Here is a 23,084-nt window from a genome sequence, read left to right on the forward strand (position 1 = left end):
TGTAATCTCAGATTAGTTCTTTTCTTGTATTCACTTAATACAGAATTAACCATTGCAAACTTTTCTGTGCTGCTTACATAAATAGTGCTGTTATTTGACCGCTAGAGGATGTATAATACATTCGTTTATGGGAAGTATTAAAAGGAGACAGACTCTGCCTTCTCCACAATAAAAACACCACAAAACAAACAAACAAAACCCCAAACCCACAAAACCTAAAGAAACAAAAAAGCCAGTGCAAATGTTTAGGCTAGTGCATTTACAGTTTGTAGTAGAATATTAACTAGTTTTCCAGAGGACAAAATAACATTTTTTATGCAAACTAACATTTATAATTAGTAGTCAGTTGAACAGAAAGAGATCAAGATGTGCAAGTTGTTTTGGCCACATCTGTTAATTAAATAATTAACAACTTTTTAAAGTAGGAGAGCAAATCACTGGCTTATAATTTCCTGCTCAAAAAGTTTTCATTAGAAAATGAAAAATTTCATATACAGCATATACATATGCATATACAGCATATTATGTTCACCTTTCTTTTTTGAGTTCCCCTGCAGCAGTTTAAGGGAGAACATGACTATGATAGGGTTAATCCAGCTACATAAAAATCCATGCTGTGTATGATGGTAGTAAAGCTTGTGATCCCTTGATCTTTGGTTAGATCCAGGCTAGTAAATATCTTGTGTTTAATCAGAATGAGTTGTTCTGCATGTAGTATAAGTCACCTTCACAGATGGGTTGTAGCGTCAGAGTTGCTCGTGAATATTTGTTTTAATCCCTTCTAGAGCAGGCATGCTTTATGTTTCCGTGTTGTAAATCAGATCTGAGCAACTAAATACCAGCACAAAGGAAAGACATTTACTTGCAGTTAGGAATAGGACAGTACGACAACCTTTCTTCCTTTTTAAAGAAAAATATAACTTAGTAGAATCTTAAAAAATATTTTATACTATTCCATAAACATAACTAATGCACAATAATTGCTTCTTTTAGATTGGGATACAGATATAATTATTTAGTATTTCTTCTTAAACTATTCATACACATTTCTAGCTTAGCAGACTATAAAAATACAGAGACTAAGATTTATAGTGGTAAATGTTTGCCCCTTATTGTTCTGTATTTTAAAAATAATTAAGTAGAATTGTAGCTATTCTGCATGCTGGTAAACTGAAATTCTTAAAACAGTATCCGTAAGGCTAATCATTTTGTGTGGTATGTCAGCGTCCTATTTACCCAAATCTGTCATAATTGCCTTCTGATACATCTTCCTTTGACATGCAAAATATTGAAAATGAGAGGATTCTGCATGGTGAGATTTTCTATAGAATGCTGGTTTTCTGTGATCATAACTTCATGGTGATAACTGGCCGACCTGTAGTTAAATGCACCTCAATTTCTCTCTCTTATTTTTCATAATTATCACACAGAGCCGTCTGTGCTCAGAGGTGTGATTAGGTTTAACCTGCCATCATATCTGAAGAACTTTCTGTACAACATATTATATATTGAAAGAATTATGTATGTAGATGGTAGGTCTAAGTGTAATAGATAAATTAGGTATGTGTATGAGTTGCTTTCATGCCAAAGTTAATTCCTGATTTTTTATGTTTTTAACAGGAAGACTGGAGAGCCCCCACTAATAAATGGCTGGATTCCTTTCCTTGGGAAGGCTTTGATTTTTAGAAAAGATGCTTTCAAATTCTTATTGGATCAGCAAAAGAAACTTGGAGATATTTTCACTGTACATATTGCTGGTGAGAAATATTTTACTGTTTTACTATTTCTCTTATATTTCCATCAGTGAAGTTAAATACTAATTCAAATATTTAGCTTAGAACCTTACTGATCTAAAAACCTTTCTTTATAGCATAGGCCAATGAAAATGGCTTAAATTCAAAAGTGTTATATGCATAATAAATATGTGCGGTATAAAATTATGAGCATGTGTATTTATGTACAGCTATAGGTATATACCCATATTGGCAAAATCTGTAGACATGTAATGTATGAACATAGATTTTGCCAGCACATAAAATTACAAATATGTGTATTGGTTTTTTTCTAAAGAAGGGAGAACTAACATCATCTTGACACTGCACAGAAAAATATCAGATTAAATTTAGAAAACACTAAGAAAAAAAGTGCAGAATATGTTCTCACACATTTTACAACTGGTTGACAGGAACACAAGGGAATGAATGACACATTGACTCAGTGATACAATCAGGACTGGAACACAGTGACTTCCTATTGCCAGTCTCTTGCTCTAATCATGCTTGCTGAAAATAGCAATATAATAAAGTATGATATAACCTTGATGCTTTCTGTGTATGTAGCTGTATTACTACACTAGCTTGAATACAAACATTTGAATGATTTCTCTTAGACACTTAGATTTAGAAGAAAAATATAGAATGAAAGCCAAATCCTGAATGAAACCTTTATATATATATATATAATATATATATATGTTTCATATAGTATAATATACTTTTTATTAAAATAAATTTAAAATCAAATACTTTCCTCTGTTCGAAAAAGACAAACTCTTATTAGTATAGGTGGATGTAGTGGATCTTTTTCACCTCTGCAGGCTGATATTCTTGTTCAAGTGATCAGTACTACAGTGGCACTAATTAGGACTTTAGAGGGAAGGTTATATCTCATTTTTAGCTATTCCTATATTTTAGGGAAATTCAAATAAAAATGCTCTGTAATTTCTTGGCAGTAGCATTAGCTTTATTTTTCCATATAATTAATATTTTTTAAAAAAACATTTTCCCCCCAAATCATTTAAGTAAATCGCAGGCAGTATGTTTAATTAATATAACTTTTCTTCCTGTTACAAAATGTGTTCTTTTTTCCTGTGGAAGAGCATTTTTTAAAGTTATTAAATGTGTGATTTTTCTATTCATTCCTTGTTTTCTTTTAAAACTGACATGTTCAGGTTTTTTCCCCGTCTTGAAAGTAAGTTCAACCCATCTACAAGATGAACTTCTGTTAAAATACTTCTTTTTATTGTTAATGTACATTCACACTATATACAGTTATGGCTTGTTAAGAATACAGATTAATAGTAATAATTCAAAGACTATCTTAGTACATTCATAAAGCTAATACAGTCATAATTTAGAATTCGTAATGTTTAATCAAATATTTATTTCTCTTTCTCCTCTTTATTCTTTTATGTAAGACTGTCCTTAGAGATTTGTATGTTTAAGCAATCTATGACTGTGATTTAGTTTAGCGAATTTCTATTTGCATGATAAACAAAATTCCACTTTAACTTATCTCCCCATGTTTTGGTATTTTGAGGAAGCCGTTGCTGATAGTGAGTGAGGTAAATGGATTGAGTTATCGATATCATTTCAGCCGTATATGGGGAAATCTTTGACTTTGTGAATTTGTCATATCAGAGATACTACTTAAAATTTGCTTTTGGATCTATTCACTTCAGTAAAAAAATGCTGACATCAACACTTCACTAAGGAGAAACAATTTCCCATCCACAACTCAAAAAAAAAAAAAGGAGAAAAAGCTTAGTATCTCATATCATGTCCCAATACCGAGACATACAGGATTTCTTGATGTCTTAATGATTTGACAAAGATGATGTTTGTATGTGCAGCAAACATAACATGGCCTGTTGTATATGTACTATCATTACTTTACCCCCCTGGTGAGTAACTAGAGGTCTTGTCAAAAAATTCTATCAATATATATTGTTCTAATTATTGGTTTTCAAACTAGTTCATTTGGAAAATGTGGAACGATGCTTGGAGTTTTTGGCATTGCCCCGTACCGGTAATGCAATTTCGCTGATTGTACTTTCTCATGTGATGAGCAAATGATTGTCATGCCTAAAAGTTACAAGGGACATGGATGTCATCTTAATAAAGAAATTAAAAAGCACATCTTTCTATGAGAAACAATGTAAATTCCTGACCTGTCGTAGAAAATAGTTCTCTAATTGGTTTTGTGTGGTGGTGCAGCAGAATCATTTTCCCCAAACGTCATACCAGCGAAGCACTACTGTACATCATTGTCAGCAGTTCAGCAGAATCTTCCTAATAAGAGGACGATTACGTAAATGTGATAGTCTTCAAAGAAAAAAAAAGGAAAAGGAAAAGAAGGGGGGGGGGAGACAGTGTTGTCTTGAGATGATAGTACTTCCAAACCCAGCCTTTCTACTTGTTAAGGACCACCAGCATATAGGCAGCCAAGTAGGTAAGAACTTAAAGAACTTGAACAGTTTTTTAATTCTTTCTCAGCATAAAACTTTGTCTTCTTCTCCTGATATGTTACTAGGAATGATACTGCATTTTACAACACTATCTATGAGACTAACTAACTCCAATTTTTAATAAAATAATCTGTCTTACACTTTTTTTGCTAAATACATTTGATGCTAATAAGTAATGCTAATAAATCATGATAATTAGTCATCTTTTTTTTAAATCATGATATACCTACAATAACATATCACATTTTTCTGTCTTAGGCAAAAGGTAATTTACATTAACTTCTTACAAAGCTGAAGTCCGCTGCAAGCATTACTGAAATAACATCTATCATTATATGCCATATGAAATGCTTGTCTTTAATCATTAACATTAAAAAGATCCCAAATGCATTATTAGAGTAATTTCTTTACTATCATACAAATACTGGCTTCTGTGCTAGAATTTACCAAAGTTGACAATTTTCATATTTTCCACATCAATCTTGTTTTTCTAGGAGACTGTATAAACTAAATGGAGATAATCAGGATATTTGCAGCATGGTTGTAATGCAAACTGAACGACTGGAAAAGGAAGTGTAATTTTTCTGTATCCATACTAAAAAAATCAAAGGGCTTTTTACAGAAACAAGTATAAATCTATTGTTTTGACTTGTTTCTATAGTATTAAATATCATAGATAGCTCAGTATACTAAACTGTTGGGTTTTGGAGTGTGATGTTTCTGTATGGGCACGTCTGCTTGCTTTTTCTTTGTAGCAGGTCTTTTTATTGTCCAACATGGAAAGGCTTGGTCCCCAGTGGTTTCTATAAAAATAGTTTCAATATTTAAAGTTTCTTGATTTGGAGAGCTTGTGATCTGCCTCAATTTTGGGTTGATTTGGCAATTTGCCTTTACTAACAGTCAAATAGAAACTCATGAGCATCAAGATTTTGGTTTTGTTTCAGAGAAGACTACTTTGAAGAGGTGGTTCCTGGGATCAGCTGTGATGGAAAGGCATGCGGGGGGAGCTGTATTTTAAAATGCTGAATAATAACTGGAAAATTTAGGAAATATTTGCATTTGTCTTTTACCGGATAGAAGACACTGGAAAGCAGTGTAGCTGTGTAGGGCATCTGTATGCACCTATGACTGTGATTGCTAAAGGCTGCCATTCCCACTCTTACGACACAACTTTCTAACTGCGGTTAATTCGTCTAGGTTTTGGTCTTTTGCTAATTAAAAGATCTAAAAGTAGGTTCTCTGGGAGGCACAGAAACAAGCTGCCTTTGTTATAGAAGAGTTCAACTTTTCTGACTATATAGACATTTGAAAAATGCAGTAACAAAGGTATTTTGTTTTACGTGTTTATATACATTGCTGACCTGCAGTGATGTGGTCTGGAGGCTGAATTCATTCCACAAAATGAATTACATTCTGGTACATACTTACTTTTTACTCACAGGAACCTGATGAGAATAATAAAACTCATGATCTGGAGTATTCTGTTTGTCAGAGATTTTCTTTTCCAAAGTTTGTGATTGTGCTATCATAAAGTGAGTTTTGATTAAAAATTATTACTAAAATAGTTCATATGTCTGAAAACTCATTTACTAGAAATCATTTTCTTACTTAAAAATGATAAGAATTGATGTGCGTTTGCTAAGTGTCTGATTAAAGATCACAAAGAAACTCATATTTTGCATCAGAAATAAGCAGATGGTGGACAGATGGTTTAAATTAATATTAATTAAAAATCTTAACTTAAAATGTTTACCCTGTAAACGCAAAGTTAGGGAGCCAGCTTTCATCTTTAGGGTTAATAACACTCCACATCTATTTATTAAAAATCGCTCCAATGGGCATTCTTTCCAAGCTTTGATCACAAAGATGGTAGCCTCAATAAAGTGCATAAAAGTGTGTGAAAGCTGGAGGGGGAGGAGTACAAAAAGAGAGCAATTCTAGGACTCTAGCAAAGATGTGGAAAGATCCTGCAGAAGTTGAGACCAGAAATTCCTGTCAGTCTCTGATTTGGGAAGGAAGAAATGATCAGAAAAGAGGACTGAGAACTGAGGATCTCAGGTTTAGCTCTTTGCCATGCCAATTTCTTGCTATCTGTATTAAAAAATTAATTTATGGCTATGTTTTTTTATGTTACAGTAAAGCAAACTCTATGAGTACCTTAAAAAAATCAGGCACTGTTGACAAAAAAGGGGGTCAAATTCTGTCTTAATTTATCTCTTGTGTATCCTTACTGATTCATTGGGATTGCAGTGGATGTAATCAGGGCGAAAATTATGCCAGCTGGTTATTGCAAAGAAAGTCCAGAATGCACCCATATTTGTCACAGAGCAGTGTGAGTATATACAAATCAGAATAGGGATAACTATGATAATTCAAATATCACTATATGGTAACCATGGATACTTGTTGACATTTTTAGTGGTAGTGACTACTTTATCTCAGGACATCTGTCACAGAGCCAAATTTGGTCCTCAGTTAAGCATATAGTGTTCCCATTAAAATCAAAGATTTTGTCCCTTTAGTGAGACAGAATTAGACTGTGAGTGCTGTAAGCTTTGATATTTTTCCAGGTTTATAGCTAGGATATTTCACAGAGTATGTGTACATTTTAATGGGTATCCTTTTTCCCTAATGTGCCTGTTCACAAGTTAAGAATCAGGAACTCTAAATTTAGACCTAACATGGGAATCATCTATAAAGAGTTAAGATTTAATTTTGCTTTGGGAGTATTAACATTTTAATTCATGATAGTTCACCAAAATGCCCTTTATTATTAGTTGACTTAAAGCTTAGGGAGAAACTGCAGAATTTTTCTTGCATGGGCAACTTTAAAAGGCATCAAACTTGATATAATTCTGTTCCTTTGTGCAGACAGCTGAAGGTAGTACTATGCTATGTGATTAAGTACAGCAGGAAGGAGAGGAAGTTGTCAGTGCATGCGGACATGGTGGATGACGGGGCTAAGGGAGAGTGTACCCCAGAGCAGGACACATTTTAAAAACGATATCAGACTCCATTGTAAGCTACAGCTTCCAGATCAAATGTGGGGGTATTCATTTTACTGATTCTAAGCAAATTTTTGATAAAAAGGTAGCAGAGCTTCAGGAAAAAAAAGTAGACCCGAGAGGGCTTTAAATGCTGGGGGATTGCAGTGTGAACAACATAACAAGGCCGCCTCCGGCGGAGAGGCTTTAGGTAGCTGGAGTCCCGTGCTTGTCCAAAATGCTGTTGACTGCAGCAGCTCTGGGACAAGCTCGGTGTCCAGTTGAAGCCGTAGCCAGCAGCCCTTGCCCATTGGGTCTCGGTGTCATCTGCTCCAAGAAGGCTACCTAGGAAACATGCTTCCACTCCCATCCCTCTCTTTCAGTTCTCTCCATTCAGGTGAAATATGTGTGCTTCTCTCTTTCTGCTATTAAAAAAAAATACAGTTTTCAAATGCTGCCGTGACTCCACATGTATTTTCATGAGTTATACCAGTTTAGTAAATGATTTATTCCAGAGTGCCACAATTACAGGTCCCCCACTGTTGTCAAAAACATTAGATGAGTCTACACTGGAATGGCTTCATGCTGGTTTTAGAAGAGCCGTAGAAATGTGTAGAGGTAAAATCTGCATCCCGACAAAAGGAATCAATATTGTCTCTTTTCCAAAGCTAAATAAAACTTGCTACATCTTCCTTTTGTCTTCCTTTTTTTTTTCTTTTTTTTTTAGTGTGGATCGCTTTACAGATCTTTGCTTTTGGAATTTTATGTGTGTTTAGTACATAACATAAACATTGGCTATGTGTATTTTTTATTACTTCTGAAAGCATCACGAGATTATAAAACTACTTGTGTCTCTGTTTTTTTCTTTTCTTCTATTTAGGTAGATATATTACATTTATCATGGACCCATTTCAATATGTCTATGTCATCCGAAATAGCAAGCAACTTGAATTCCATGAATTTGCTAATAAAATGGCTTCCAAAACTTTTGACTACCCAGCCTTGTCTAAAGCAAAATTCCCAGATCTTAAGGAAAACCTGCACAGAATCTACCAGTATCTACAAGGCAAGCCTTTGGATATAATTTCTGACCACATGATGAAAAATCTCCAGGATATATTTGAATGGAAATGCTCACAAGCAACAGATTGGGAAACAGAAAAAATGTACAAATTCTGCTGCTCTGTAATGTTTGAAGCCAGTTTTATAACACTATATGGAAGAGTTCCTGCTGCAGATGGCCACAAAGTTATTAGTGAAATCAGAGACAAATTTATCAAGTTTGATGCCAGCTTTCCCTATTTAGCTGCAAACATACCAATTGAGTTGCTAGGAGCTACCAAGAGGGTTCGGAAGGAGCTTATACATCATTTTTTACTTCAGAACATGACAAAATGGCTGGGAGGGTCAAAAGTGGTCCAAGCCAGACAAGATATATTTGAGAAATATGAGCTGCTCGGAGATTATGACAAAGCAGGTAGGAAACTTATGAATGATTGCTTGTCTAAAATAAAATAATTTACTATAGACCTTTGAAATAAAAAGGCAAAATGGCGACCTTGAAATTTTTTTATGTTCTTTCTAATTGGCTAATGATAAAATGTTTTACTCTGAAACAACCCTCTATGATAATTGATTTTTTTTTTTGTGTGCTGAGGTGGTAAAACAAGATACTTAATGGTGATAATGAGAAAGATTATAACTGAGCTGCATTTACTCCCCTTATATCCCCCCCCCCGACATTACATTTCAAACTATTCTCATTAAGCAGAAAATTAGACTTCAGAAGCCTATTGGTCCTCATTAGCATTCACTGATCCTTGGCTGGGTCTGTGTCCTAACATCTTTTAATTAGCACACTGCAAATCTAATCAGTGTAATAAACGCTATTAATCTTCCTTTTCACTTATTTTCTCCCAGCACATCATTTTGCCTTCCTGTGGGCCTCTGTGGGAAACACGATTCCAGCTACATTCTGGGCCATGTATTATCTTCTGCGGCACCCAGAAGCTTTTGCAGCAGTGCGTGACGAGATTGACCATTTGTTGCAGTCAACAGGTCAAAAGAGAGAGCCTACGTATAACATCCACCTCACCAGAGAACAATTGGACAACCTAGTCTACCTAGGTAATTTATTTTTATCTGTTATGAAGAAAAGAGGGTCTCTCCCTGCAAACTCAGTTTATCACTCATTTCTGTTTACTGAGAAGGTGGAGGACACAGCTGCCTAATTGACATAATAACACCCATTTACATCAATTATAAATTATGTAGTTTATAGCTGTAGATACTCTCATTGCATGTAAACATTAAAGCCTAGGTAATTAACTATGCAAGGTATGCAAAAGGCTAAATCGAAGCTTTGCAATTATTTGAAAAAAAGTTGATGCCTATTAAGTTGTTTGATTCTGAGCATCTGCCGAAGTGTTAATGCATTTCAAATACTTCTGTGTGGTACTGCCAAGAAAGACCCTGTCCTGAAATTGAAGTAAGATGATGTATTTTAACTGCAAATATAATTTTTTTCACAAGCAGTTTCTTTCCTTTTCTGGTTTTAGCAAAACCAAAACACTTTTAAAGCAGGCTTCAGTTTAGCTATGGCTCTGAACTAAATGTAAAAAGGTAAAGCTTTACAGATTAGAAAACGTGCCTTTGATATTCACAAAACTACCTTGATTCAAAATAGAGTTCTAAATGAGAGCTTGGCCTTCCAATTCTAGATCAGTGGTTCAGATGGCCAGTTGCCATTAGAAGTTACTTTATCCAGGAGCTGGATAGGCCTTCACTGCATCAGTTGATGGTTTCATTTCATTTCTTAGTGCACAGGCAATGGCAAAATAAATACTAAAATTAAACTAGGTAAGGAGAGAGGAAAATTTTCATAGATATTCCTAGCAGGTAGGTACCTAACCTTTAAGCATCTGAAAATATCCATAGGTAATATTAGCAGAATAGACAACAGCTGAATAAAAGCATAAAGGCTGAAGATTCATTTTATTTTCAATAATAAAACCAGCCTATTGTTAGGACTGAGCTCATGTCTATATGTTTTGCTAGCTCATGGCCTGAGTTGACGTTCCACTCTTAAAGGAAGCTGTTTCAAGACAGAACAGTGGAGCAGTACAGAGGCACTGCTCTATGGTGGCTGCTTTGGATATAAATAATAACTGTTATTCTCCAGGACTGTCTAATGTGGCATATGTATCAAGACGCTTGTGTTCAAATTTGAATTGATTATCATAATACAAAACTAAAAGTGAGTTTGGTTTGGTTACTTTTTTTAGAGCATTATCATTTATCCTATAGTCATATACTGTGAGTCTAGTAACCTGGTTTCATCTCAACTTACAGCTGTTGTGATGAAGATTTACCTCTAATTGATGAAGAATGCTTTTGATAGAGAGGAGATATCTGATGGCAAGGACACTTCTTAAGAATAACATGACATTCTAAGTATTTCAGGTGCTTTTTAGGAACTTAAGCAAATGACTTCATATCTGAGTTAGTAGCCACCTGTAAATAATAAAGAAAAAAGGTTACCAGCAAAGGAGTAAGAACATCAAGAAGACCAAGAGCAAATTTGTTTTGTATTTGGAGACAGAAATGGAAGTGGCAAGAAAAAAAAAAACAAAACCCAAACCACCCCAGAAATGTAGGCATGAGGAAAATGAAAGCATATTCGAGTCTGGGACATCCATTTCTCAGGTTTATGTTGTTTAGCTTTTTAAAAGTGATGCAGTATGACAAGGAATTTGAGAGGTAGCTATTTCCTGATTTGTATCCAGTGCTATTAAGGTATCAGACAAATAGAAGTGCCTCACTAAAACCAGCTGGTGCAAAATGGTATAAAGTGGACAGTTTAAAACATTAACTGTGTCATCCCCCTGATGCTCCCTGAAATCTTAAAGCATCTTGGAAAAATTTAATTTATGTGTTGAGGGGAAAGTGCCATATTCTATCTTATAGTATTCTTGTAGCACTTTTGCTAAATGTTATAATTGTGTTAAAGTGAATGTGATATGAACAGAACCTAGATTTCAATTCTTCTAGCACTTAAGTTATAAAGGACTGGATACTGTTCCATAAAATAATAATATAGAAAAAAAATCTGTACCATAAGTGAATTAAATTCATTCTTCAGTGAAAAGGGATGTTTTGTTAATAAATATATAGGAGGGACAAAGGTCCAAGTTTGCACTGCTTGCACATCAAAAATTCCCAGCATCTAGGCTGGCAGCTTTGTGTGAAGAAAGAACACTTTGGGCAACCAAAATGTTGGTTGAACATTTTGGGCAACCTTTACACTAATAGCGTTCTAACCAAAATGTCTGAGAATGAGCTTTTTGTCTTTCTTCTCCCCCTCTACTAACCCAGAGCATGCAAAACTGGGAATTTGTGTCCCTGCTGTTGAGTAAGACAGACCAGGTGGGATTCTTGTATGTTTATCACCTTGTCATCTCATTCTCCTGTTTTAAGTGCTCTGATTTCTCCATCCTCTTTTTGGCCTACTCTAACAAGAGCCTTTTTTTGAATTTCTTATGCTTTGAAGAACAAGCAAGAGTTGCTAAAAAGCCTTTCTCAAGAAGCAGCGTTGTTGTTATGGTCAGATTCTTTGGGTCTAGGGAACAACGTGTCCATTTACTTCTAAATTCAAAGTACAGGTATATGATTAAAAAAAAAAAAAAAACACTTTCAACCCACAACAAATACTGGCTCTTTTCACAAAACTGTCCCTGATTATTTTTTTCCCTATGGCATTTCTAGGGCAGCACACTTTGTTCTATCTGCATAAGACTTTTCCAGAAACCAAAACATGCTTATTTGTGTGAGCGAAGTAACATACATTATTAGTCATTATGACTCACAGTGGAGCTCTAACATGGTAAAATACATGAGAATGGTCTGTCAGTTTTATGGCAATAATGTAAATGCAAAGGGTAAAGCAGAAATACACTTAGTGTGTGTTTAATTCTAGGCGTGATTAGTTAGTTCGTTTGTTTAATATTAGTTCATTCATTTAGACTGTGAAGTATTCTTGCCCCAGGTCATTGCTGAATTCCAGATATTTCCTGCAAAAAGAGCACAGCTTGAAAAATCGTTTCATATACATGAAAAGGTAGAAACCCCAAAAGAGCTTAATACAGAGGACGTAATTGTAACACAAATGGTAAGCATTAAAATTGTTGCTTGGTTTGGAAATAAATGGCTATATTTTCCTGGAATGGGCTGGGCAGTACCATTTAGTTCTTAGTAAGATGAAAATATACTTGTTTCGGATTATCATTTATGTTGGCACACCATGATGCATGTGGTTAAATGACCCCCCAAATATTTGCATACTCAATAGCTATTTTCCTACCATACACTCTAATAATTATAGTACCCTATTACCTGCTCTGTGTTAGTATAAAATTAACAATCCATTATGCACAATAAGTTTTATAAAACATTTACAGATAGAGATCATGTTTAATTAAAATTAACTTGCCTATGAAAGCCAAATGCACTTATGATTCACAATGACCTTTTATTACCTGCAGTCCCTTGTTTTGGCTGGATGATTGACAGCTTGCTGTTTGGCTACCATGTTGTATTTCAGCTGACAAGACTTTTCATTTTAACTCAATTTGCCTGCCTATCACAAGCTGGTGGCAGGCCAGGCTCAAGTCACCCAGCTTTGCCTCAGCAGCTTGCTCTATTTCTCATTAGTACGCATTTATTCAGTGGAAATTGGAAGACAAATGCTTGAAGGCATGTGAACTAAGTATAGCAAATTAGGGTTTAAGGACTGAATATTTATAAGTATATTGAAACAGTTTTTAAAAAAATCTAGAATGAATTGGAAGCTGAGTGCTAGCTTTAGTATAAGAGAAATGAAGAGAGAAGTGGGAGGATTCTAAGAATAACAATACTATCTCTCTCTCTCTCTCTCTCTTTCTCTTTTTTTTTTTTCTCTCTCTCTCCCTCTCTCTCTCTCTCTCTCTCTCTCCAAAATATGTAAAATCTCTCTGACAACACCTTATCTAACAACAGCCTGGCTTCTTTATGTAGCGCTTGTACAGTGAAGTTTAGCATCTCGTGTGTGTAAGAAGGGGGGAAAAAAATGAGGGTCATGTTCATTTGCTGCTTGGTTATCCCTTGGTATGCTTTAAATTGCCTTGTTTGTTCGGCACTAGCACAGAAACAGATGTTGCTCTACCGTGCTGGATAATTTACTGTACCTCATGGTGCAGAATGGAAGGCCTCCCAAGCTACCCAGCTGGTCTGTCAGCAGCAATGGCTGGTGTCTGCTGAACTATGACAACTGCAAGTAAAGGCTGCAGTTTTATTGTGCAGTTGTCATTCTTCTCAATGTATAGCTCCAGCATTTGTACGGCGCTTGTAGAAAGCTGGCTGTCTATTTTTTTAGTGTTCGCCTGCAAACCTGCAGAAGCTCCATTCTCCTTTGTTGATCGTAATGTGACTCATTACTTTTGTCATCTAATGATTATCGGCATCATCGCTCAGAGCTAGAGCCAAGCTCGCCTTCCACATATAACTGGTACTGGAAGGTAAAACAGATTTGTCATTTACGATCTGACCGCTAAGCCACACTTTGTGCTCCATTATTGTGATTAACTTCTGCATAAGATATGCTTGCCCAATTGTCATTTGTGATACGATGGTGGGCACAGACTGCCATGCTTTCTGGGCGGGTGTCAGCCAATGGCATGGGACCGCATCGCTCGTGTTGCTAAATGTAGACCTGCTCTTTCACAGCTGCAGTTTAATAATTATTTTTCTTTTCTTCTTTCCCCCCTCCCCCCCCTTTCCTCGTTTGATTTCTTGTGTGAATGGAGTTGCTACATATGTCAGCTACCATTTTCGAATCATGGGCTAATGTGGAGTCACAAGCTTCAGTTTTCGAAGGCTGGAGACAGCCGAAGAGTCAAGGCTGGACCCTTTCTTTGTACCGTGTAAAGTTTTGTTGCCGGAGCGCTGCCAGTTGAAATCTATCGTGTCAGGTGCCTTGCGGCTATCCGCAGTAGAGGCCATATTCTGGAACCAGAGTTCTTTTCTGGCTTCGTCACCAACAAGCCGATTTGACTCTGCCTGATTATAGTAACGAAGGCAGTCCAAAAGAATATGCACAGACTCACTGTACGTCACATTGAATCACTGCTCAGGCCACACAAAGCTGACCGCAGCCTCATTTCTTTAGACAAATGCATGCTTAAGGAAAAACCTCCTGCAAGAAAGCATCCAGGGCCACTTTATTTGCTATGCATGCTGCACCAGATTTAATTTTTAGTGAAAGAATGTTTGTTATTATCTTTTTCAGATGCATCTACACTGGGTAGCTACTGTCTCTAATAAACTAACCTTGTGGGTGCTAGGGTTACAGTGCCTTGCTGAACACTTAGAGAAGGTTTAGCTGATATCACAAAACATAAATACAAACACAAATGGATTATTATGTGAAAATGAAACCTATTTTACGCCATTTTCACACTGATGATTAGAAGGAATCCAGTCACATATAACAGCACCCATACACACTGGTGGAAAAATAGTCAGTTTTGATTACAAAGTGAGAGATGCAGCCCTAGACAGGAGCTACATGCTGATATACATGCTATCAGAATGATTTATGCAAATTATGCATATTATTCCCAAAGGAATTCCTCCTCAAACTGCCAGGATAAATTGCCGGAAATTAGCCATAAAATCTGTCGTGCTAGGAGCAAAAGGTGAAGGCCACTGGGAAAGCAAGGACATTCAGCTTCTGGAGCCTTCCAGGATGTGATGGTGAAAGTAGAAATAATCTTGCTTTCCCTAGCACTGAAAGGATTATATTTTGTTTTCTCTTGGACAATTAAAAGTGTCTTTCTCTCCTAAAATTGCCAGGCAAATAATGAATTGTTTTCATTCACTCTGACCATTATAGACATTATCATTTGGCAACATAGCTCACTGGAAACCAAATAAATAAATTTAAAAATCCTCAGAATGACTACAGAACAAGCAAAATGATTTTTCTAACGTATAGTCCTGCCATTATATCCAACAACTTTTGAAAGGCAAGCTAAATAGCTCCTTGGATGCTTTGACTGGTATTTGCTTGCAACCTCCAAAATATATGTAAATGCATAAAGCATTCATGTCTTTTGATTGTCTTGTTTTCAATGTGATGCCTGAATAATGGCTTTCCACCCAAAATTCAGTGCTGCCTACAGCCGACAAGATTTCTCAGAACTATCAGTGAGAATTACATTGTAATGTTCAGAATTGCAGTTCCCCACCCCCTGCCCCACGGGATTGTTTATTACCTCCTCGTGGTGTCTGGTTTATGTTTTGTTTTGTTTGTGTTTTTTCCCCCCCTTTTTTTTTCTTTAGCCTGCCCTACTAAACCTCTCGAGGTTCAGCAGCTGTAGCCACGTATAACTTCCAGTCATCTCCCATATTTCTGATGCTTCCCCCCTCTTCTTTTGTTTAATCGCAGAGAGTGCCCTAAACGAGAGTTTACGAATGTGCTCGTCTTCCATGAACATTCGCATCAGCCAGGAGGATTTTGTTCTCAAGCTTGAAGGGGATCAGGAAGTCAGTTTGAGGAGAGGAGACTGGATAGCCCTTTACCCTCAGATTTTGCATATGGACCCTGAGGTCTATGAAGATCCTAAGGTAAACATTCAGCTGGTGCTACTCTTCCTACTTCAGGCACATTGCAGCAGCCAGGCCTTCTGTGATAGGTTTTTCTTTTTTCTTTTTCTTTTTTTTTAACTGCTGTTCCTTCTTGTGGAACAAATCTTCCTACTTTCAGATGTATTTTCTAGGGCCCTATAGGTCAGAGGATTCATGGCCTGAAGAGAGAAATATGGTGATGAGACTGACTGCCACTGCTTTCAAAGGAATTGACAATTGCACATTGACTACCATAAACTTCAGGCTAAATGTGGGTTTTGTCTGGCAGTGGATCATTTGATACCCAAGGAGGGCTGAATAATAGAAGGTGGTTTAAACAGCAAATAATGTGGGCCATTTAGCCAGGTGCCCCCAAAGTATCACTGACTCTCTGACGCCCTATAATAGCAGTGTCTTACTTGAGCCATATGCTTTTTCACCTCTCTTCATAGAGATTCACCCCTTCTTGGTCAATTAGGATAGTGTTGTGAACTTGAGACTGTAAAGCTGTTGCTCTGCAGTGAAGCTCTGAGGGTAGTTGCATCATCTCCATGTATTTTTTTCTGAAGCTCAAGTTAATGAGTATCAAAGACTCAAACTTAATCCACCCTGCCTCAGCCTTAATATGGCTTCAGAAGTTCACCACCTGCATGCAAATTGGATAGTCCTAGTCTCCGGTAGGTAGTTCCACAGGACTGTCGTCCCCAGTACAGGGTGCCATATAGGAAGTGAGATTGTATAAAATGGGGCAATTAAATGCCTCCTCTGCCTGAGAGGTAAGAGTTTATACCTGAATCATTCCTCATCCCTATTTCTCCAAGCAAGCAGCTGTTTCCCAAACGTACTGATTTCAGTAGTTGTTACTTAAACCAAAAAATGCATTTCAGACCATAATTCCGCTTTGGAAAGTACATTGGACTTGTTTACATGTTTATAGAAAACCCTTGTTAGAGCCATTCCTTCCTGAGGCTCTCCTTTTCAGTAATCTAAAGATAAAGATGTGTGTATGGGGTTGCAGAGGAAAGACTAGATTCAAATGCCTCATTGGTGCAGGATAGCATCTTGCTGCACAGGAATGCCACTGGAGTCGGTGAGAGGAGGTGTGGAGTGTGTAGGAGTTAGTAGGAGTTAAGCATAGTTGTAGGTATCAACACAGTAGGCACAAAAATGGAAATTACATCAAGTAGGGCTCCACTGTCTGTACCCCACTGAAAAAGGAAGACAAGGCTATTGAGAAAATTAATGTTGTAAAAAATAATCCATATATTGGCAAATAGTTGATTAATATTTTTGTTCTTAAAAAGTACAAGTAACAAATAAGCTTTTTCTCATTTTATTCTTAACACTCTATTTTGGAGGACATTATTGATTGTCAAAAGTCCATCTGTTTGTTTAGGTCCTAGACCAAAAGCATCAGTGTGGTAACTGATCCCCTCCCTTACTCAATAATTGTCAGAATATATTAGCATATTTCCATTGCTTGAATATATCTGCTTAGTATCAGCTCTACTCAGCTTTCACAGTACAGCTTTAGTTCATATATTTTATCTTTTTGATAGTGAATGAGCAATCCACACATTGCAGAGTACATTGATTTCAGCACGTGGGCCCTCTCGAAAAGTGGGGAAATCACTCTTCTGTTTGGTTCTTAAAATATGCAGTGTTCTTTCAACAGTAACTACTGAGGATCAGATAGAGATGGAGATTGAATTTTTTGAAAGGTGCAGTCTTGAGCTTGTCATATATTTAGGAAAAACTTTCCCGGGAAAACAGGCAGCTTGATGAGATAATTCTGTAGCAATGCTTTTCTCCTGGGTACATAAATTTAAGTTCAAGCCATCTTTTGCTCTGGCACTGTGTTGTAAAAGTGTAAGCAGATATTGGTGACCTCTTTCTCCACTCAAAGCCTAAATAAATAAGTCAACTCTCTATAAAGTGGGTAAGTGAATCTCTAAATCCAACTAAATTTGCAGAGCTCGGTAAGTGAATTCTGCAGTTCCCATACAATGAATTATCTGTGCAGGAAACCCTACATGGCAGCTTCCCAAACAAAGCTGAATACAAGATGTGACAAAGGTAGTTTTATAACAATCACATGAGACTGCTTGATTTTCATAATACTCTTAACAGGCCATCCATTCAGAGCTTTGCCTCCTGTTCCTTCTTCAGTGCCCTCACCTTTTCCCCACCATCATCCACACTCTGCTTTCCACAGAGACTTCTGTGCATGCTTGAAAGTTCCTTGTTGTCAGAAATAAGTCTTTCTTTAAAAGCCAGGTCCCTGGCTAAATAAAAAATACCAAATTCTACCAGTTTTGATAACAAAAGCATGAGTTTGATGTGACTGTTATCACTGGCTCCATTCTTGTGTCATACTTTTTTCTGCTCTTCAAGTTCCTTAGACAGCAGATTTTTTTAAAATCAGTTTCAACTTTCAGATGGCTCATAAGAATCCAAGAAAGCATAAGGTTTGGTCCAGGATATGTACCATATCGAAGTCCTTAGCAGCTCCAGACACCAGGAATGCACCTTTTGGAAATGTTCCAGTGAAGTGAAGAGCTCATTTTTTAAAGCTATTACAGTTCATATTTAGCAGAGCTTTTTTAGATCAGCAGGATTTACATTTCAAAAAGTGAATCTTTTTTAAGGAAAAGATGGTATTTTGGGCTTTCATTTGTTACTGTGTTAATTCAAATGGAAGTAATAACTTACCAGAAAAAAAAAAATGGCATGCTTCCTCTTGGCTGAGATGCTCAAAGAAACTGAAAATAATTACTTCTCAGTGGAAACACACATATATCCCCATTAATTTCATGGAAAATCCAAGCCTCTGACATTTAGAGAAACAAGCTCCTGGTCTTCAACACACCAAGTTACATCCCCTGCAGTGCACCTCGTACTTATTCCCCTGTGAAAGGCGTTCTCATAAGCCACCTCTCCTGCCACTGTTTTCCTCAACAGCAAGACCTTCAGTGCAGGGTTTTCAGAGCCTTTAATATAGTGCGTAGATCAGTATCAGTGTGTGGTTTGGGATTTTTTTTTGTTTTGTTTTGTTTTTTAATCAGCTGAGGTGGTTTCTGTTTGACTGACTTGTTCCCAGCCAGCTCCAAATGGCTGGTGCTATAGCAGATGTATGCAAAGCAGGACAAATGCTAATGAGTGACCATAAGCAAGAAGTGTCTGTCATTTTTATTCAAAGCATGCAGGAGGATTTTATAAGTGGTTAATTTGCTGTTGACTGAGTGAGGATTGCCAGATCTCCTTCATTCAAAAACATGAATTATCTCTAAACAGTGATCCTACTATTGGAAAATCATCAGAAAGATGTTCAATTTATGGAACCTAAGTTACAAGCACAACTTCAAGCCTTACTTGAAAAAACATACTCTTTATAATAGTCATTATAAAGATGTATATCTTTATACATCAATTGTCCTGCTCTGCACACAGCTTCCAGAGCAAACTATTTGAAGGTCAGATGTGGCAAATTAAGCAGCAACCATCTCCAACTGAAGGGAAAATTGGCTGCAAAGTATCAGGTCTGGTTTTTGAATAATCTGCACCACTGGGTGCAGAAGAAGGATAGATTTTGCTGTACCTCGCAAGAATAGGATAAATGCAATGCATTAATTTATTCATAGGCATTTGCAGAATTTGGCAGATTATTCTTATTCATGATGTATGTACCACACTGAGTGCATATGATGCTTTACAAGAAAATTGTCCTTCCACTAAGGTTCATTGTCCCTGCTACAAAGCGGTCAAAACCTAATTACAATCAATACAGGCCAGACATTCAGTGGATGAGATGTGGAAGTTGAAGGATCCTGATGTAAAAGGACTAAGTTAAGTAAGTGGAGTTAAGGAGTGTTGGAGGGAAGGTAATGTGAGTTAATGAAACTTGAGGGAACCAACTGAAAAGGAGAAGCTGTCAGCTTCTTGTCTTCCTCTTTATTGTATTTTTCTGGGTTTTAGAAACATTACTATCACACAAACAAAGCAACTAATATAACTGTTTTGTTACATCTCTCTCTCTCTCTCTCTCTCTCTCTCTCTCTCTCTCTCTCTCCCTTTTGTTTTCAGGAGTATAAGTTTGATCGTTACATAGAAAACGGCAAGAAGAAAACCACATTCTACAAGGCAGGAAGAAAACTGAAATATTTCCTAATGCCCTTTGGCTCTGGGATCAGCATGTGTCCAGGGAGGTTCCTTGCAATGAATGAGATGAAGATGTTTCTTTTCTTGCTTTTGGCTCATTTTGATGTAGAACTAGTGGAAAACAAAGCTGTCAGACTTGACAACAGTCGTATGGGCCTTGGTATCCTCCTGCCAGACATTGATATTGCCTTTCGTTACAAACTAAGGTCCTTAGGAAAGTGAGCGGCTGCCTATATGCCTTTCACTAATCTCAGTGTTTGCTCTGTTTCCTCACTCTGCTTTGTATTTTTTGGGAATATTTGCATTTTCCCCTCTGCTTTCATCTCCTTCCTGTTTGTTACTGAGGAGAAAAGCCCTTGGACTGGGGGTAGATGTCACATGCTGGGATATGAAACCTCCATTTGTCCTGCCTGAGTTCATAGTGAGGTGAGATGACTAGAGTTGGTCTGAGTAAATAGCCCAATGTGCCTCCATGAAGGGTCCCTGTATTCTTGGGCATGAGTTGAGTAGGATTTTCAGGGAGGCTGACCTCAAGCTGAATCCAGGCTATGTATATGGGAAACGTGGCTCAGCAGCTGTATCTTGGGAACCACTTAGACTGCTTGGAGACGTCACAATTCAGGTACACTGCACAGACGTCCTTTGAGCCAAAAGGCCTCATTCCTTAACAGGGACTCCCTCTTTTTAGATTAAGAGGTCCCATATACCCACCATCTGAATGCATCACTGCATCTGCTCATAGAAACATAATAGCAAGAAAGGGGGAACTTAGAAAGTTCTGTAGGGTGGCATGTCCTTTGGAAGGAAAGGATTTTTAATAATTATTATCCTAACTTTTTATTTACCCTGTTCCCTTCATGGACCTAAGTGTCTTAGTCCTTAGTTGGGAGATGCAATGGAAGCTATACGGGTGGGGGGGATGATTTTCAAGAGTGTCTTACTAGGAACACATCTCTGGCTTCAGCAGTATATGCTGAGGGTGAACGCTTTGTTCTTTGTGCAAAGCAAAGAAATTAAAATCTGTGATTTTTTTGCTGCGGTCCATTAAAGTCAGAGGGGAGGTTCTGTTGATTTTAATGGGCTCTGCATCAAGCCTAAATTATCTGTTTTGGCTTTTGAGCCACAAAACTAAACTCTTCAGGGAGAAAATATATGAGCCTCTTTGAAATGATGCTATCATCTCAAAAATTACCTTCTGTTTATCTTACTGTTTTACTAATAACACGTCTGTTTATTTTGACAATCTCTTGTGTTTGTTAGTTTCTCTAAAAAAGCAAAAGAATGACAGAGGTCTTCAAGGACAAGTGTGATATCTAAAACTACTTTTTAATAGTGTTTTAATGTGCCTAAGCTATGCATAGGCAGAGTAGTCTAGCCTGTGTTTGAATTATCTACCTACAAATTGGGAAGTTATCTGCATTGGTAGTTCCTGTTGGAGATGACCTTCCATAAGTCTTTAGTTCAACATTCTTGATGGTTTAAGGGGGAAAAAAAGACAAACATAAAAGAATTTGAGTTAATTTGTCTCAATACAGGGTTTTAGTCGTCTAAAAGCCAAACTACCCTGCTCATTCACCATGAGCTAACTTGTGATTGACACCTTTTTTCCTGGAATTTTTAACATATTTTAGAGTTATATTCTAAATAATATTGCATAGCCTGGACAATAAGTTAAATGCAAGAAGATCTAAAGTCCTATAATACCTAATAATTGTCTTCACATCAACTGCATTACACTTCCTATTGATGCTTCATACCTTCTTCAAACACAATCTTCTTTGGGGCCAAAATCTGAGCAAGTAAAAACCCTGCTCAGTCACAGAATATAGTTGTATACTGGCTGCACAGCCTGCTTGACTGGCTGTCAAAATCTTTTTTCATAAATTAATTTACTAGTGTGTAGGCTATAAGAAGATTTTTAGACCCTGTTTCTGTTTCCAGCCATCACTTCAGAGTCTGATGAGGATTCTCTTGGCTGTCCAGTCTCAATTTGCCAACATGATAATTGTGGTGGGAGAGTAGCCGTGTCAGTGGACTTTGTCTTATGTTCCCAAAAATCCTCTGGTTTGGATGTGCCAGCAAAATGTGTGCCCATGTGGCCAGACGATGAATAATAATGCTGTACATGAGCAAGACTTCTCCTCGTGCTCCCAAGTGTACAGTCATCAATCATAGAAGTTAGACTGGAAGAAAGATGAGCAGTTGCTGCAAGAGAAGGTTAGTTTGGCTAGCCAACCCTTAATCTATTCTGTGCCAGGATTTGCATTTCTCTAAATAGTTAACCAACCACAGAGCTGTTGCAGCTATCTGAACGTGAGTTCAGATTTGCCCTATAGATGCTGAGTGAATTGCTGGCTCATCTGGAGTGCCCAAAAGCATTGTGGGAAATTCTCAGTGCTTGTCGAACAAGTCATTAAAAAGATCACCTTTTCCAGGATTTCACTGCTTGCACTGCTGACTTTTTGGGGTGCCGTGCATTGGTGCTGTCAGAGGCATGGTGCTCCAAAAAGCCCACGACACTCTACTCAGTGCAAAAGACACAGACCTCTGAAAACTTTGGCTTGACATGTCTTTACCCAGTGGATAATCAGTGCCACTAGCTAGTTTGGGAAATGACAAGCTGAAATTCCCTGTTCCTTTTGCATTTCTTTTAAAATGAGAAATCTTATTCATCTCTAAAGCACTTGATGGCCTATGGATGAAAACTGCTACGTACATACTAAGAATTAGAATTATTTATTGTTATTTGTGTCTAAGACCGTTCAGTTATTCATGTAAAGCACATACACTAAATAAGTATTGGTAGAAAGGCTTTCAGAGATTGGCACAGCCATATTCAAGTCCTCAGAGAAGAAAATTGTGTTTTTGTGAGATATATTGGATGAACATTTTCTCTTCATATATAATATCAATAATGTGTACAGTGTTGGAGTATACTTACATTAAATGGGCTTTGCAGTTGATTAAATGCCTTAACTTTGCTTCAACATTTAATCAACAGCAAAACCTGATTATTGCCTTGTGCCATAGAATAA

The 23,084-nt window shown here is 37.0% G+C and overlaps 1 protein-coding gene across 1 annotated transcript; it reads left to right on the top strand.

Annotated features, from left to right (window-relative positions):
- The first annotated feature begins 1,694 nt into the window (after window positions 1–1,694).
- On the top strand, window positions 1,695–20,313 carry LOC112976995 (25-hydroxycholesterol 7-alpha-hydroxylase). The gene is made up of 5 exons (XM_026088810.1): window positions 1,695–1,757; window positions 8,111–8,707; window positions 9,151–9,357; window positions 15,713–15,891; window positions 19,975–20,313. Exons 2-5 carry the CDS (start codon window positions 8,131–8,133, stop codon window positions 20,269–20,271), a joined length of 1,260 nt encoding a protein of 419 aa, XP_025944595.1. The 5' UTR covers window positions 1,695–1,757; window positions 8,111–8,130; the 3' UTR covers window positions 20,272–20,313.
- Window positions 20,314–23,084: the final 2,771 nt, after the last annotated feature.

Source organism: Apteryx rowi, unplaced genomic scaffold (assembly GCF_003343035.1).
Source record: "Apteryx rowi isolate R43461 unplaced genomic scaffold, aptRow1 scaffold_788, whole genome shotgun sequence".
Lineage (NCBI taxonomy): Eukaryota > Metazoa > Chordata > Aves > Apterygiformes > Apterygidae > Apteryx > Apteryx rowi.

Coding starts and splice junctions, on each gene's coding strand:
- LOC112976995 (XM_026088810.1), top strand. CDS start 8,131: ATGGACCCATTTCAATATGTCTATGTCATCCGAAATAGCAAGCAACTT. Junction 9,358..15,712: donor GGACAACCTAGTCTACCTAG/GTAATTTATTTT, acceptor GTTTAATCGCAG/AGAGTGCCCTAAACGAGAGT. Junction 15,892..19,974: donor AGGTCTATGAAGATCCTAAG/GTAAACATTCAG, acceptor TTTTGTTTTCAG/GAGTATAAGTTTGATCGTTA.